Here is a 17,366-nt window from a genome sequence, read left to right on the forward strand (position 1 = left end):
ATCAAAAAACAAACAAACAAAAAAACCCCAAAAAACCCAAAAACAAAAATTAAAAAAATGAAAAAACAAGGTGAACCATACAAATGAGTATTTTAAGGAAGGTGCTGGATCAGTGGTTCTCAACTGAAAGTGATTTTTTGCCCCCCAGGGGACCTTAACCACTGTCTGGACACATTTTTGGTTGCTACAACTGAGGGATGCTACTGGCATCTAGTGGGTTTGAAGATATTTCTGGTTGTTACAAAGTGAGAGGGTAAGGTGTAGGCGAGTTGTTACTACATCTAACGGGTGGAGGCCAACGATGTTGCTAAATATTCTAAAAGGCACAGGGCAGCCTACACAACAAAGAATTACCCAGTTCTAATGCCATCAGTGCCAGAATTGAGAAACCCTGGGCTAGGCCAATGGAGGAGGAGGAAACTTCCTACTCCTAAGTGCCAGCCTGGAAAATAATTCTGAAATTCAGAAAGCTTGGGTTTGCCAGCTTTCTTGTCTGTCTCTAAGGCTGAAATGCTAACCCAAATCTCTATGGAAATTTTGTTGGGGGGCGGGGAGAGGGCTCTATTTGCCAACAATGCCACACATTTTCCTCTGCTTCACTGACATATTCATATATCTTATCTTAAATTACCATTCCTTCAGCATTTTCCCACAACCATGACTCTGTGAGGAGACAATCAGAGATTATTTGGTTGGTGAGAGTGGGGAGCAGGGCTGGCAATTCTCTTCATAAAAAAACTTAGAAAAACTTATTACTACTGTCACACATCTTTTAATAGGTATTTTGTGTGTAATTTAATAAAATTTCTTCTAGTCAGTTCCTTCTCACAGAATTTGTATAGTAGTCACAAAAACATAATCCAGCAGATGAAATGAACACCATGTACTCTCAACAACAAGCCTTGAAATTTAGGATACTTTGAATAATGAAATATTAATGAGTACATATCTCTATCAGTGATTCACATATGAATCACTCACTCTGTGAATTTCCAGGCCACCTTTTGCCTGCCTGATGAGCTTCTGTAGCCAGTTTATAGAAATATAAACTCATTTTAATACAAAACCTAAACAAAAGTTAAAGACAAACTTGCTTTCCCAAAACATCATGTAATAAAGGCAAAACTATGGAGACAGTGAAAAGATTAGAGGTTGTCCAGGGTAAGGGAGAACAGAGGGATGAATGGCAGAGCACAGGGGATTTTTAGGGTAGTGAAACCATTGTGTTATGATACTATTACGGTAGATACATGTTATTATACATTTGTCCAAACCCACTGAATGTACACACCAACAATGAAGCCCAATGTAAACCACGGACTCTGAGCAAATGCATTACTCTAGTGGGAGATATTGATAATGGGGGAGGCTGTGTGTAGGGGTGGGGGGCAGGGAGCATATGGGAAGTCTCTGTATCTTCTTTTCCGAAGAATCTAAAACTGTTCTAAAAAAATGAAGTATATTAAAAAAAAATAGGCTGTAAAATAGGCCATGTCAGTGGGATACTTTGTGCCTTGAATAGTGCTGATGATGTCATGGATCCTTAATATTGGTAAAATGTTTCTTGACATGCCTTATTAATAAAATGGCACATTGGGGCGCCTGGGTGGCGCAGTCGGTTAAGCGTCCGACTTCAGCCAGGTCACGATCTTGCGGTCCGTGAGTTCGAGCCCCGCGTCGGGCTCTGGGCTGATGGCTCAGAGCCTGGAGCCTGTTTCCGATTCTGTGTCTCCCTCTCTCTCTGCCCCTTCCCTGTTCATGCTCTGTCTCTCTCTGTCCCAAAAATAAATAAACGTTGAAAAAAAAAATAAAATAAAATGGCACATTTCAATCCATTCAGATTCTTCCTGTGGTTATCAGTAACTAGAATATGACAATTAAACTGCTTTCATCCTTGGGATGCCATGAGAATGAATTAATGTGTGAAAGCCACTTTGAAGTTTATGGAGCTTTCTGAATTGATTTTTAGGTTGTGTTCAATTTTGATTATACCTTGGATATTTATAACATTTCCTCTTCATCCCCACTGAAACTCTGACCTTTGATTTTACGTTACAGTCCAAACAGGTGAAATAAAGTATCTCTGCCCCATTCAAAAACAAGAACAAAAAATCATGTAAAGAAGAATTTAAAATATTTTTAAGTAACCTATTTTAAATCAATTATACTAACATTCCATTATATTAGAGTGACTTAAAATTGAAAGTAAAAGCTGGATTGGTTTTTTATTTTCTGTGAAGGTTATGTATAACATCTGTGCCCACTAGAATCGTGTATTATGATCAATGCTGAACTTAATTTACCAATTATTCTTGTTTAAGAAATATGTTCCAATTGAATATTTACAGCTGTATCACAAAACAAACCAGGCTTGTGGTAGCCTGGAACCACAAACTGTTTTCTATAAAACAGAAAGTTTCTGTAAAGAACAGTAATCCAAATACCTAAAAACTATTATTTGCTCAAGGAATTAGTCCCGTAACCTGAGCTAGAACACAAGTCTTCTGACTCACAGTCCTGTCTTTCACTCTGCTCCCAAAGAATGAGGGTGAGGAATGTAGTTATAATGAATGCCAGAATTGGAAGAGGAATTGGAGATACTCGAACGGAGCAGATTACATTAAAAAAAAATATATCAGAATTATCGTTTATATTTTGGGTAAATGTGGCACTCTGGCTTCATATGAAATTTTATATAGAATTTCACCCTAAAGTAGATGGGCCCAGGTTACAGTGAGTGTTTTACATGTGTTAGCAAGCAGTATCCCCTTGGCTTTCTCTTCCTCAGCCCCTCCAAGCTCTGTCACTCCCTATGGCACAAAAACTAGCCCCATCTAGTTCAGCCTCTGCTAAACACAGGGAACTAGCTGGGTCGACTGACTTGATGAATACAAGAAAGTGAGCTGGTGGAAGAAGAGGAACCAAAAAGTAGGCCTCTGACTCAGAGTTTGGAACCCTTTTGCCTTTGCCTTCTATCACAGAGAACATCTAAACACTTCTTTTGACTTCAATGAATTAAATGCCTCATTTGGTAATAAAACCTTCTGCACCTAGGTGAGGAAAAAAAAAAACCTCAAGTTTCACTAACATATGAGAGTGTCATATATAACCAAAATAAGTAATTTTGTAATAGACTAATTTCTCTATGTTTGAAACTTTGGGTAAAAGAAGATACCATTTTAGAATTATACCACTTAGAATTAGAGTCTCCCCTTTCCTCAGAGCAGATCTAAGATCATCCCTTTAATACGTACCATGTCCAAGAATATTTTATTTAAATCTGATATTTTTTTTTTAATTTTTTTTTCAACGTTTATTTTATTTTTGTGACAGAGACAGAGCATGAACGGGGGAGGGGCAGAGAGAGAGGGAGACACAGAATCGGAAACAGGCTCCAGGCTCTGAGCCATCAGCCCAGAGCCTGACGCGGGGCTCGAACTCCCGGACCGTGAGATCGTGACCTGGCTGAAGTCGGACACTCAACCGACTGCGCCACCCAGGCACCCCTAAATCAGATATTTTATAGCAGAAAAGAAAAATACTGATTCAAGACCAAAAAAAAAAAAAATAATAATAATAATGTGATTCAATCTGATCTAATTACTAAACAGCTGTTCCAAAATGCATGGCTGACAGAACCCAATGCTTTCATTCCTGTATCACACAGGATTTCAGGAGAAAAATGAGACATTTCACTGTGGTTCTGATCTTTTCAGAAAAGAGTATATTTTTTTAGATTTATACAAAAATTGATATTGTTGATGATGTTATATTAGGAAATTATCAGAAACCTTGGTTCAAGGATTTTACTCTATGCCCTGCCAGCTAGAGCACAACCTACATAAGAAAACTAACACAGAAGAAAACTAGATGTTTAAATGACAGTAAAAGCAAACACCGTACTCTTCATCATAGTCCCTCCTCTAATTTCATTAAGATCACCGACCCTTTAGTATAAAGTAGACAAGCCATTTTTGGCAGTTTAGGCACTTAAGGAAATTGAGCTGAACTTCAAAATGCTCCATCCATATTTTAACTACGAGGATATGAAAAAGAGACTAGTAAACATGTCACCATTACCAAATTGCAAAAGTACAGACACTCCTACGTTCAAAAACACACCTGAGTTTATTTACAACTTGGAACAGAGAAAAAGGAAATGGATGTTTATTCCATTGTGTGTCTGGCATTTTGCATTCTATCTCATTTAATCCTTGCAACAGTGCTTTGAGTTACCTAATCTCACCATTCTACAGATGAAGAAACAAAGTAATTTACCCAAAGGTATATAAGTGGCCACGCTTGAATAAGACTCCGGGCTGTCTGCTCCAAAGTCCTTTCCATTGCATCACATAGTGCATATTTACATATCTTGCTTCAGACAGTTTGGCTTACTTTTTTCTAATAGCTAGCTTAAGATCATTTTTAAGTAAACGGATGGCCTCTGTCCCGAGGTCTCTGTCCTAGCACAAACATCATTTACTGGTCATAATCTTTGCTGAAATACTACAGTGAGGTCCAAAGAATGAATATATGTTTTATAAAAATGTGCACCTCTCTAAAACTCATTGGCTGCTTTAGCTTAAGATTAAATAGATTCCAAAAGCTTGCCCAGAAATCAAGGTACGGAGCATATCCTGCTCCCAGATATGCCGATGTACTCAAAGATTTCCTTGAGAGATACTTCATGACATTGTTATTTGAGACCTCAGTCTCTTAAGTCAGATCTGAGTCTCAGTTTAGCCTCTACCACTTTGAGGCATGTTACTCAACTTCTCTTGGTCTCAGTTTTCTCACACAGAAAATAATAATGAACTCATAGGTTTACATGGAGAACTATATGACGTTTTAATACTTAGGAAGGGTTTATCAAATAAGCCTTCTATGTTCTCTACTGTTGTGAAATAAGTAACCCTTTGACAATACAATATATGTGCCCATTTCAATTAAACTATCTAGACTCACAGACTTTGCTAAAATTTAGGAAGTTTGCTGCTATTCCTCAGGTTGTTTTGGGCAGATAAGGAAAGTGGAAGAGTCACTGGAAAAAAAAAAAATGAAAGAGCCAATGCAAGGAGGAAGATTCTTGCCACACACTTGCCATTTTTATCTACTGAAATTAAAAAAAAATGATCTACACATTAAAACGAATAGTTTGTTTAATTGTTAATAGTTTAATTCTATTGTTACCACTGGTTTTGTTTCTTTGGGAGGTATTTTTTTTTTTAATTTATTATAGAGAAAAAAGGAAAACAGAACAAAAAAGGGGAGGAAACTGGCAAAGAAGCACTCTTGAAAATCAGTCAAAAGTTATAGACACGATTTGCATAAAATCTGAACATTTTAAGAGGAAGCCAAAAATAAGTTAATGTGATCAGTCTCTTTGAATATCTTGCCTTTAGATCATACCCTTTAAATTTTGGTAAATGCTATAAAAAGGAACCAGTTAGAAACACTATTTAAAAAGTTGTACAGCAATGACAATTCATAATAGACAATGCCTATCTATGTTGATCTGTTTTTAGGTCAATGCCTACAAATTATCTATGCAAAAGCAACCAATGTTTTAGAATATCTTATGGTCAAGACATATGAGCACTAATCACAAGTGGTTAATCATTTTGCTCTCATAATTTATATCATTTTTACATCTTAAATGGGCAGGCTAATATAACACAATTTAAGATGGGTTAACTAATTCTTTCTCTGAAAGTAATGATTTCTGCACCATAATGCCAGAGCACTTCTTACTCTAAAAGTCAGCCCGATGCATATTATGTAACTGACCACCTGAGACAAACACTTACGGTATGCTACAGTGACGTGTAATACAGATTTAAGAAACAGAAATAGAAAAAAAAAATCTCCGTGTCAAATTGAGGAAATATAGGCCAGATCTTTGCCATTAAAAAGTATGGAAGGTTGGAGGAGGGAGGGGACACATGACTTGACATGCTTTATTTAACTATAAGAAAAAAGTCGCCATGCCTAATAACACAGAAATGAAATCACTGCTGATGTGTTCACCCCCTTAATGAACATAAAGGAAGACTGACAGGAAAAAAGTTAAACACTTAAATCTTCAAGCAGAAAGCGGCCCAATGTGACAAACATCGTTATACATTTAAATCCCATTCATACCTAAAAACCCATACTAACAAAGTCTGCATAATGAACTGAAAATATTTCTCTTTAGTGAACCATAATAACAGATGTTTAGAAACCCTTATCCATTAACAGGCCAGTTAACAAAGTCCTGTAGAAGGACTACAGGAGTCAGTGATCTGATCTCAGTACAAGATCCACCTACCGCCTTCAGCCTTCAGGTAACTCTGGTGAGGGGTACTCAGGCTCTTTTAGGCTCTCTTGTTCTGCACAACAAAGTACAAATCTGCATTTCTAGAAGTCCCACCTACATTTCTAGTTGAGTCTGTTTCCTTTGCCATATGAAAGATTTTAAGCTATTTTAAACAAGTATTATATCTCTCTTCAGTCTTCTACTTTCTAGAAGCCAAAGACTCAGCTCTTGGAATCACTTGTCAAATACTATTATTTCTAGAATCTTCCATCATCTTCAATGTCTTTTCTTTTATTTCACTTTAATAGTTACTATTCTTTAGAACCTAGTTTTCAGATAATATTCCATGTAAAGTCTGCTTGGAACATAATACTATTATTTCCCATAGTGAACAAACTCTATATAAATCTATTAGTGCAATCTAGCCTTGCTTTAATGTTTTCAGCAGCTGCTCAATCACTACTTGTTCATATTGTGCTTGTCATCAAGCAGAGTCCCTATAACCTACTCGTAGGTCTATATCATTCTGTATTTGAAAATAATTATTTCCCCAATCTAAGGTCTTAAATTTCATCGCAGTTGAAACCCATACACTAATGAAAGATATTATTTTGGCACCGTATTATCATTGGTGTATTCTGAATATATAATATTAAGTCAGTTTTTCCGACAAATGGTGATTTGGTGATCCTTCTTTCCTTCCTTCCTTCCTTCCTTCCTTCCTTCCTTCCTTCCTTCCTTTCCTCTCTTTCTTTCGAATAGTGAAAATTAGGACTACTATCTAAAAGGGTACGACCTAAACAGATGGCTAAAATGTAGTATAATCCTAAAACTAGATTCCAGGGAAATTTAGAGGATAAAAAGAGAGTCTCGGTTTGAGATTAAATTCTCTTAGCAATACAATAGTAAGTGAAAGGAACAAGTTGATTTTTTTTCTGCCCTATGTAAGATACTTTCTAGCTGATACTTCTACCCACATGTCTTCACTTTTCCATTCAAAACTCTCTAAATTCATGAGAATTAAGGTTGAATAAACTGTTTGAAAGATACCTTAATCAAAACAATGTATCACATATTGAAGTACACATTTACTTACAATGCTGAATATTTTTATATATACTATTTCATTAAACTCCCACAAAAATCCTCAAGTAGTTTGGTATCATCTACGTTCATTTACAGGTAAAATGTAGGATCATGTGTGATGGTGTCAGTGAATCCAAAACTTGAATATCAGCTTTGTAACTTACTAGCTCAAAGATTTTAGGCAAGTTACTTCATGACTCTGAACCCGTATTTGTAGTTTCCCGTGTATGTAAGATGGGAATGCTAATAATTATTTCATAGGGTTCCTGTAGATATTAAATTGGTTAATGCAGCTCAAGAGTTATACATGGTGGTCTGGTGTATGAGTGTTCCAATTATAGTGAAGTCTTGAACGTAAGTACTCTAACCTTCACGTTCTCAACCATTTATTCCCTTTTCCCTCAATAAGTTAGTAGAGAAATAACATTTCATCTTGGTGTTAACTATGCTTAAATTTGTGGATTTCAGTATGCTTAAATTTATGGATTTCTTTTCCTCCCATTGGGATTTCAAAATGTTCAGTATATGAGGAATTAGCTTTAAAAAAAAAATCATTCTCTTTCCAAGTTTAGGAGACCTTCTCAATCATTTTTGACGGTTAGATAGTTGAAGAAAGAGAAAGGTATCACAAAGATTTACTCTAAGAATAATAAGGGAGAGAAACTTATCTCTGTCAACTCAGGTAAAGGAAAATTAGACAGCATATATCACCTGATTTAATCAAGGCTATTAAACATATTATATTTTCCTGTAATAATACTATTTCTAGTTTACTGAAATTCAGGAACTCTGTTTTAGATGTTCAACACAGGCTGGGAGAACTGATAATATACTCTTGAGGGTAATTTGCTCATCATCTTGTACAAAAGAACATAATACATATTTGTTCTTATTAAATATGTGTTTTGTTCTCCTTGTTCGAGAATGAAGCTATTTCTCCTTGTCCATAGAGTCACAGTGGAACAATGACAGCAAGGTCAAGTTAGGAAGTATTACGGAGTCAAAAGATTTTCTTAGGTTTTTCAAACACTTAATATGTACCCTTCTGAAAAGAATCAAGGTAAAACAATCCACTTTTTAATAATTCTAAATTCATCCGTAAGATTATTTAACGTATATTCCTTTACACAACTTAATACTCCTCTCTTCTCTCTCCCACCACCACCCCCGCGCCCCCACCACACACACATGATGTAAGCTGCTTATTAAAGTAAAAAGTAAGGCAAGTAGGTCCTCTGGACTAGAAGGAAAGGCCAGTAGACAATTAGTGATGATGTCATTTTTGTACAGGAATTTGTAAAACTGAGGATTACTAATTAAGGCTTAACAACAACAACAAAAAAAAATCAGTAAGACTAGGAATGTTTATGATGCTCTTCAGAGTTTACAAACTCTGAAAGTATAACGTGTATGATGGTAGTCAAATTTCACTTTCATTACATATGAATAAGGACACGACAGTCTTTTAAAAGCTGAACTGAAATGAGAAAAAGCCTGTCCAGGGTTAAACACTGATTTATGCAATCCCCGGTTTTGACAAGAATCCTGTCAATGGCAAGCAGCAGGTACACCGACAGCAGGATGGGCTGAGCAGGTTTGTGTCAGAGCCAGGATAGGGGTCGCCAATTTATGAAGGCTGTTGCAAACACAGGACTTCAAAAGTGTGAAGGAAAATGGTTTTGCATTAAGAAAATGATGGAAATTTTATAGCTTTGCAGGCAATACTATTAGCTTAAAAGAACACAGTTCTTTTAGTTTGTGGGAAAAACTAGTTTACTTTTAAAAGATTTGTGGATTTTTATATTAGGATTGCATTTTAAAAGTCCTAATACAGAAGTTCATTCTACTAGTAACATCCTAATAGAAAAGAACATTTTAAAAAGAAATATAAAAGAAAAAGGAATTCATTTGAAGAAAAAGATGGCACAGGGAAGCAGTCTGGTTTTCCTTCGAAGAGGGATAATTTGGGATGGACACCCAACTCCTGATTTGAAAGTTCCAGTTAGTAGCTGCTGATGTTGCAATCCAGGATCAACAAACGTCACTTTAAAGAGATGGGCAGTGAAGGAAAGCTGCTCTTTCCACAGCCTAGAAGGAAAACTAAAGAAATGGAACCAACAGTAATTAAAAACCTATGTGTGAGGCGTTTCAATCATTCAATGACTGAACAAAACGCTTATTGAACAGCTACTATGATCCTTACAACAACCCTATCAAATTGCATATTTTTATTGCTATTTTTCAGAAGAGAAAACAAACCTGAGGCTAAAAAAGAGGATATATCTTGCCCTGGTTATGCTGCTCTTTTCACACATCCCAGTGGATGCAGAGGCTGAACAAGAGAATTAGACTGATCATGTTAAACTCTTCGAAGTTTATACAAAAAGATAAAAATCAGGTGCTTTCCATCTAAGTTGCATTTTAAGCACATCGTGAAATTAATAAAATAAAGTAGATATAATAACACTTAGGTGCCACAGTTCCTGCTGTAAAGCACCAATTATCCATAATGCTATCTACTCTGAAGGACTCAATTGAGAGAACAAAAGACAGTGAGGTGGTTACACTCTTCATAAACAGCTACTATACTTTACATGAATTAAAGTAAATAAAGAGCTTAGAATCATGTCTGGTACAAAATTAAGTGTTCGATAAAGTGTGCTATTATTAATGCTTCACAAATGTAAAGTTCTATTCTTTATAATGCCACATAAAACATAAACAGTTTTTCTTTCAGTGGTTCGAGTCAAGCAATTTGACTATATTATCTTAGTGAATTATAGAAGTTAAAAACCTAACACGCAATGCTAAATGAGCCTCCAGGTGGCACTTTACATTTCCAAAGTGATTCTTACAATTATCGGTGTTAATAACCAATGTCAAATATAAAAGAGAGGCTGAGAATCTGGTCAATTAGCAACATACTCATTTTTCTTCCAGTGAAGAAAGGAACCCAGAGGCAAACTTCTTTACCGGGGCAAATCCTATCAGGCTACCAAATATAGTAATTGTCTTTATAAAATTCATCCAAGTTAATGTTCCCCACCTAGGTATCTACAGACGGGAGCATTAACACTCCCGAGAACATGACTATGAGAAGGAGAATGTAATAAAGCAGTAAAATGTACCAATACAAACTATTACATGTTCCAAGATATTTATCCTCAGGGGCTTGGATTAACACAAATAATTCTGTTGTATACTTAATTATCAAGGTCTTAACTTTACCTCAGAACTTTAATTTTTTTTAAATAAGGGATGTTCCTTAATTTCAGAATTTGATGCCTCACGTAGTAGTAGTATTATGCTTCTCTGTTTGAGTGTTTATCACATTCAGCAGCATCAACTTGAGACAGACTATTTTTCTAAGCTCTCTCTGGTCTTAGCAAGAGACTATAAGCTATTTAGGCTCTTTTTAGAAACTCTATCAATTTTGTTGTGTGGTATGTCCATGATGAGACATCCCCTTTGGTGACAGAACAAGAGTATCCCATGGTAGTTTATAAATTAACTCCAAAACTGTGAAGAGTATATGTTCTTAACAGGATTACTTAGTTTCTTATTTGGATTCTGTTTTATACTTCCATAGCTAGTAAGTGTCAACTCTTTATAACTGTCATGCAAAAACTGTCATGAACATTAACAAAAATTCCTTATTTAAAACCATGTCCATGTAAGGAAAATCTTTCTCCGTGAATCAGTCAGTAACAGGTGGACAGGTCAATAGACAGATGAGGTCTCACCAGATTAAACAGCAGTTTTTAAAAAATTTTCCTACCTTATTTTGTTCTCTAAATGAACAATGTAGTAACTATCACAGCTTTTAAAACACTAATATCTTTCGTGTGCTCGCATGCGTACACACACACACACACACACACACACACACACACACACACACACACTGTGTCTTAGAATGTTCAAGTACCTAATTAACATTTTTATCTATTTAATATATCACTGCCTGGCATCAAGATGAGCTCAAGAAGCCCTGAAACTTTGGGGCGCTTGGGTGGCTCAGTCAGTTGAGCGTCCGACTTTGGCTCAGGTCATGATCTCACGGCTTGTGAGTTCAAGCCCCGCATTGGGCTCTGTGCTGATGGCTCAGAGCCTGGAGCCTCTTCAGATTCTGTGTCTTTCTCTCTCTCTCTGCCCCTCCCCCACCCACACTCTGTCTCTGTCTCTCAAAAATAAAAAATAAATAAACATTAAAAAAAATTTAAAAAAAAAGAAGCCCTGAAACTTTGTTAATATTCCTAGGATTGTATTAATGTTAATGGTATGCTTAAATCCACCTTCACAGGGCATTTTCCAATACTAAACTTTGCTGAGGTCATAGAGCAATAATATAGTCATTATGTTTGTGCAGACTTTCAAATATCAGGTTCCTAGTAAAAACCTCTAGCGAAAATTGGCTAGGAGTTAACTGTTAGTTTCTGTTTAATAAACATGGAAAGTTCTTCTCATCTGTATATCCACTTACACTTTTCTTGTACTAAAAGACTAGAAACTGAGAATGAACTGTCGCAGTAGGCTTTACACATGACTTTTACTAAGGGTTGAAAACTTCTGCTGTGAAAATACATTCTTGGCTAACTCCCTCTGTCATATTCCTGGGCAGTCTCTAAATCTTTACCTCGCTCTTCAAAATTCATCTCCTCTTCTTGATCTCATTACTTTCAACTGATGACCTGATTTTACTTCATAGAGAAGAGAGTTTCATTACAGTTATTCAGCTTCCTTCCCTGAAACCCAACAACTTAACCTCACCCACATCTTTATTTACTTCTTTCTCCTCCTTTCTCTAGTGTTCCTCAACATACCCGAAATCACGTTATTGTGCCCCACTTTCTTACCATGGCCTGGGATCTTAAAAATCTTTATTCCCATTTTTACAACTTCTCCTTCCTTCTTTGCTTCACTGTGCCTTTGATGTAAACACGCTTGGGCATTTCCCTTGAGCTCCTTTACTCTTTATTCTCATCCTCTATGCTCTTTATCTTCACAACCAAGGTCTTAAAAGTAGCCTACACTTCATTTTCTTTTTGCCCATTCTCAAGAAACCCTAAGTTGCGATCCTCCTGCACCAATTCCACCGGAAATGCATTCTACAGTTACCAGTCACCTACCGATTGCCAAATCCACTAGTACTTTTTAGTTCTTATCTTCCTTGATGTTTCCAGCATTATATTTTATGGATTCAGCAGTCATTCCTGTTGGCCAAACCCCTGTCCTCCCTGGCCAGACTTTCCTAATGCCTCTCCCCACCCCTTAACGAATTCCCCCAGAAGTCTGACTCCAGTCCTTGTTTTTCTCTTTGCACACTTTCTCCAGGCAGTCTTACCCATACTCTTTAATTTTGCCTAAATTTTGATAACTCCAGGGTCTCACCTCTTGCCTTAACTATTGCAATCACTGGTCTCCAGGCTCTCTGCTTTCACTGAAACCCATTTTCCATACCAGGCAACAATCTGTTAAATCAAAGATCACATGAATGGTAGGTAAGTACAGATTAAAGAAACATTTCATAGGAGAAATGTATATGACACTCTCCTGCCTAAAATCCTTCCATAGTCCCTATTCTGAGGGATAAAATTCAAACTCCTCACCATAACCCACCTTACTCTTCACGCTTTGACCCCACCTGCCTTGGCAGCCTCGTCTACTGACATTTACTACACCCACCTGTACTGTTGCCAACATACCTCACCCTACCATGCCCTCTAGAATTTCCCTGGTTACTCTGTTTTCTTACTTTCCTCCCTTTTTTTTCCCAAACTAAGTTCTAAGTTCCCTTCACGACTTTCGAGATTCACATCAAACTTCATTCATCCAGAGTTAACAAATATTTATTGAGAGCCCCTTATGTTTCAGGTACTGTTCTGAATGCTGAAGTATTAGCTGAGACAAAGTGTCTGTTCTCACACTGACTTCACTTCGGGGGGTTGGAGGCAGGACCAATATGTGCAGAAAATAAAGCAGGGCAAAGGGGAAAGAGAATTTGTGTGATGGCACACTGCTGTTTTTATAACAGGAATAGTCAGGGAAGGCCTTGATTCTTCCATGAATTGGTTCCTGACTCAGTTAGGTATTCTGTGCTCTGCTCAGGATGAACAGGTGTCGGCTTACTTGCTGGGCTCCTCTGCTAGTCTGTGACTCCTTGAGGGCAGAGACTGCTCATCTGTGTGTTTCCACTGCCTAGCACATAATCATTCTACGGAAATGTGCTCACCACTGTTCTGGGTTGAGAGCTAAAGCCACATAACAAGTGCTCAAGAAACAGGCTGGTGGAATAGACTGATACATATTTGAAATGATAATAGGAAAACCTCAAAATAAAAACTTCACTTTTTACTTAATATTTTAATAACATATCAAATGCTAACCAGGGACAAAGAGTCAAACAAAATATTATAACTACAGAGTAACATATTCCTAAAATTATGAATGGTAGGTAAGTACAGATTAAAGAAACATTTCATAGGAGAAATGTATTTTGCTCTGTATTTGAAAGCACTTGGGAGAGCCTGAATTCTGAAGGTGTATAAGCATTTTGGGAACAGTATAATTAAGGGAGAATTTTGCAAGGAATTGGGGAGTAGGCTGTATGGACAGAATGAAAATAGGTGATAAGACTTTGCAGAAGTAACTCTATTTGTTCAGTTGTTTTCATTTACTAATTACAGACAGGAACAAGTTTAAAGACCATGGTATTTTATCATGAAAAAACCATAACTGCATTGCCATTAACCTCACTGAAGGCAAAGGCAAAATTAAAAATTAAAAGGTGATGTTTTGTTTCTCATACTTTTTTAAACTCTCATATTTTCAGATCCTTTTTGCAAATTTTAGGGATTTTTAACACTAAAATTCCCTAATTATGATCAACTTCCTTCCTGCTAATTTTATTTTGCTTGCTTTTACTTTTTCAAATAAAAAATCATAATACAAAATGACAGAAAGTTTATAAAATTGAAAAAGTGTATGTAGACACACAGAGTGTACATAATTCTACTACACTAAGCCATTACCTTGAATGTATTCTCATCCAAATCTATAAATTGGCTTTATTCACTCATCATAAATATTTCCCAAGACATTACAGCCTTCATAATGATCTTTTATGACAGCTGTATCATATTTCATCCATTAGGTGGAAGATCACTTATTTTACCATTCTCTTATTATTGTTAGGCATTTAGGTAACTTCTAGTTTTTATCACAATGCTGCAATGATCATCTCTCAGCAATTAGCTTATTTCCTTTGCTCTTTCCCTAGGAGAGATTAACAACTGTGGGATTATTGGTTTTAAACACTCTTTAGGCTTGGAAAAAATCAGAAGGATTACATCAATTTACACCGCCGTTGGCCATGTTTAAGAGTACTCACATCACTGCATCCTTGCCAGCATGAGCTTTACCTAATTTTTCCCCACCAACTCATACATTTAGCCCTGCATGTAATTGTTTCAATTTGCGTTTGAATACTCCTAGAGTTCAATATTTCTAATTCTTAGTTATGAAAGATGACACTGCTACTTCAGCAAGAAACCATATTGAGCATAAGTCAAAAGGTCAAGGCTGTAAAAACAAAAGAAAATAAATAAAATCTTTAAGAAAGTTAATCTAATCATGGCATGATTAACTGTTATTGTGATCCATGATAATTAGGCATTAATGGCAAGCAGTTCACGGTAAGTGGCTATTATTGTTATTATTTACACATAGCCAGATCAAGCATTCTTAGATTACACGGAGGGCTGGACCAGGTAGAGATTTAAGCTCTTTTACGCCCTCATAAAGATCCCTTGATCTGGAACCAGATGTGATCCAGAAGGCAAGTTCTCTTTCCTTCCTTAGCTCCACACAGCCTCTATACACGGAGCACCCAGAAAAGATCCTAGGCATTATGAGCATAGTTTGGCTGAGGGTGGGCTAGAACTTACTTTACTGAGAAGCAAAGATGAGGCCCAGTCAGATATAACTCTTTGAGAGTTATGGTCATTAAATCCCTTTTCCCATCTATGATTACACCTCAAGTTGAGGATCTAGGTTTTCAGTGAGACTTCTCAAGAGCTTTTAAATCCCAAACTCCTTCCATCTCTTTTCCCGCAGAGAAAGGACTAGAGGCACAATCATATTCCCATTTTCCCAGTCCACCTTACTAATTCATGGTAATAGGATTTAAGGTAATAGGATTTCCCTCTGCCAAAACATTGCTCCTCAACACTGTCTGAATATACATGCAGTAGATTCTTCACGTTTCTAAACACATAATTCTGAGAATAAAGGAGAAAGGTAGGAGTGTGAAAGGTAAGAAGCGGTAACAGTAATCCACACTTCATGGTGAAATTAATTTAACTAGACTGGTTTTGTATTCTTAGAATATTTAACTCTGAAGCATGCAGAAGATAGGAATAAGAATTCCAATGTGGAGAGGACACAGGGAGAAGCAAAAGGAATTAAGTCATTTTGGGTTGCTTTAAAAATAACATAGCTGAGGACACTATACTATAGAAGAACAGGGAAGAAGGCCAAGGTTACAATGATAAAAATGTATGTTTCTATATACCTTGGGAGTTTACAAAGCACATTTCCATTGATTGTATTACTTAATCCTCACGACAACCCTGTACTGAAACTGAGACCCAGAGATATTAAGTAACTTACCCAAAGTCACTTAGGTAGTAAGTGGCAGAGCCGGGACTCGACCCAGGTCTTCTGATTCTTCCTGTGCATTTCCAGCTCCCCTGGAGCTGAAGCAGGGGCAAAAGGGAGGTGGAAGTAATATGCCCAAGACCAGCCTTGCCCTCTCCCCTTCTTTTAAAGGCCAAGCAGAGCAGACATGTAACTCTTGCAGTGGCCTCTTTGCATCAAATTCTCTCAGGATACAGCACACAGAATCTGAAAATGTTTCTCAGGCTCGGGCTCAAGAATAGCACTAAGTAGTAAATGATGTCAGAAGTAATTTTGGCAGTACTTTGCCACTGATGTGAAATTTACTGGAATCTCAAAGTATAGTAATTCTCACTTCAGAAAGTAAAAATTTTTTTTTTATAATTGAAATTAATCAAAGCAGTTTGTTTGAAATGTTTTGTTTAGCAGTTTGAGTCAAACCTTTTTAAATTATACCATTATAAAAATTATTTTGAAAAATACCTAAGAACCCAGATACCAAATATATATTTAACCCTACTCTATGGCCATTTTTTTTCTATTTTAATCATCTTCCCTCAGTGATTATTTCATTAAAGCAATTATAATCATTAGAATGGACAGAATATTCAGTCTTTTTATAGCCAAGTATTTTCAACAAATTAATAGGAAAATGTATCATCTTCTTATAAATGAGATGTAAATCTCATATTTCTAAATTAATATCTAAAAGGTCTTTAATGTAGCCTTTTATAATTAATTTTCTATGACAAAGTTTAGAGTTTTCAGTACCTAGTTTCTTGAATAGTTCCTTAATTTTTCTTAAAGAATTAGATATTTAATTTCTCATCTTGATTACTTACATTTCAAGTAAGCTTTAAATATATTCAATGAGAATTTTTTTCTTTTCTCATTTCCTAATACAAGGGTACAATTTAAATCAACTTGGCATTTAACCAACTTTTTATCCTTCTAGATCTTTTTGTACTCAGCTCCAGTACATCTGTCTCTAACAGAGTCTTTGCATTTATGAGAACTTGTGTCAGTTAGGTCTAGGTGCTACGTAAGCATCAATTATAATCAGGGCTTATAAAAGATCAACCAAGGATATCAATTCATTTGTTCCCAAAGCTTTCAAAGGTTTTCTGCACTTGAAAAATGCTCTATTTAACCAGACTTCATTTGAGGATCAGTCTTGTCTGAGATGGAACATACCCAATCTAATAGTTAAAAGCCACGTGAAACCTTTAAGATGAATAAAAAGGCAAATACTCAGACACAAAACCAAAGAGGAAGAGGACAAGGAAGAAGAGTCTGGGTAAGGGGG

The 17,366-nt window shown here is 36.3% G+C and overlaps 1 protein-coding gene and 1 long non-coding RNA gene across 6 annotated transcripts in view; both read right to left on the bottom strand.

Moving 5' to 3' along the window:
• TDRD3 (tudor domain containing 3) overlaps window positions 1-17,366 on the bottom strand; it is a 162,090-nt gene that overhangs the window by 8,669 nt on the left and 136,055 nt on the right. For 2 of the 5 annotated variants that reach the window (XM_086710860.1, XM_086710868.1), the window contains exon 13: window positions 16,055-16,140. The exons of 2 other annotated variants lie outside the window; for them this stretch is intronic. In XM_086710860.1, the coding sequence (XP_086566986.1) occupies window positions 16,055-16,140 (86 nt within the window). Of the gene's footprint in view, window positions 1-12,775; window positions 12,856-16,054; window positions 16,141-17,366 lie in introns of all 5 variants that reach the window. One more of the 5 variants, XM_086710876.1, reaches the window with a different exon arrangement.
• On the bottom strand, window positions 364-3,284 carry LOC147584725 (uncharacterized). Its single transcript, XR_015252704.1, has 2 exons — window positions 1,795-3,284; window positions 364-1,563 (listed from the first exon to the last, which is right to left on the bottom strand). It is a non-coding gene; the product is annotated as an uncharacterized LOC147584725 (long non-coding RNA).

Source organism: Puma concolor, chromosome A1, assembly GCF_028749965.1.
Source record: "Puma concolor isolate L17-30 chromosome A1, mPumCon1.1.hap2, whole genome shotgun sequence".
Taxonomy (NCBI): domain Eukaryota; kingdom Metazoa; phylum Chordata; class Mammalia; order Carnivora; family Felidae; genus Puma; species Puma concolor.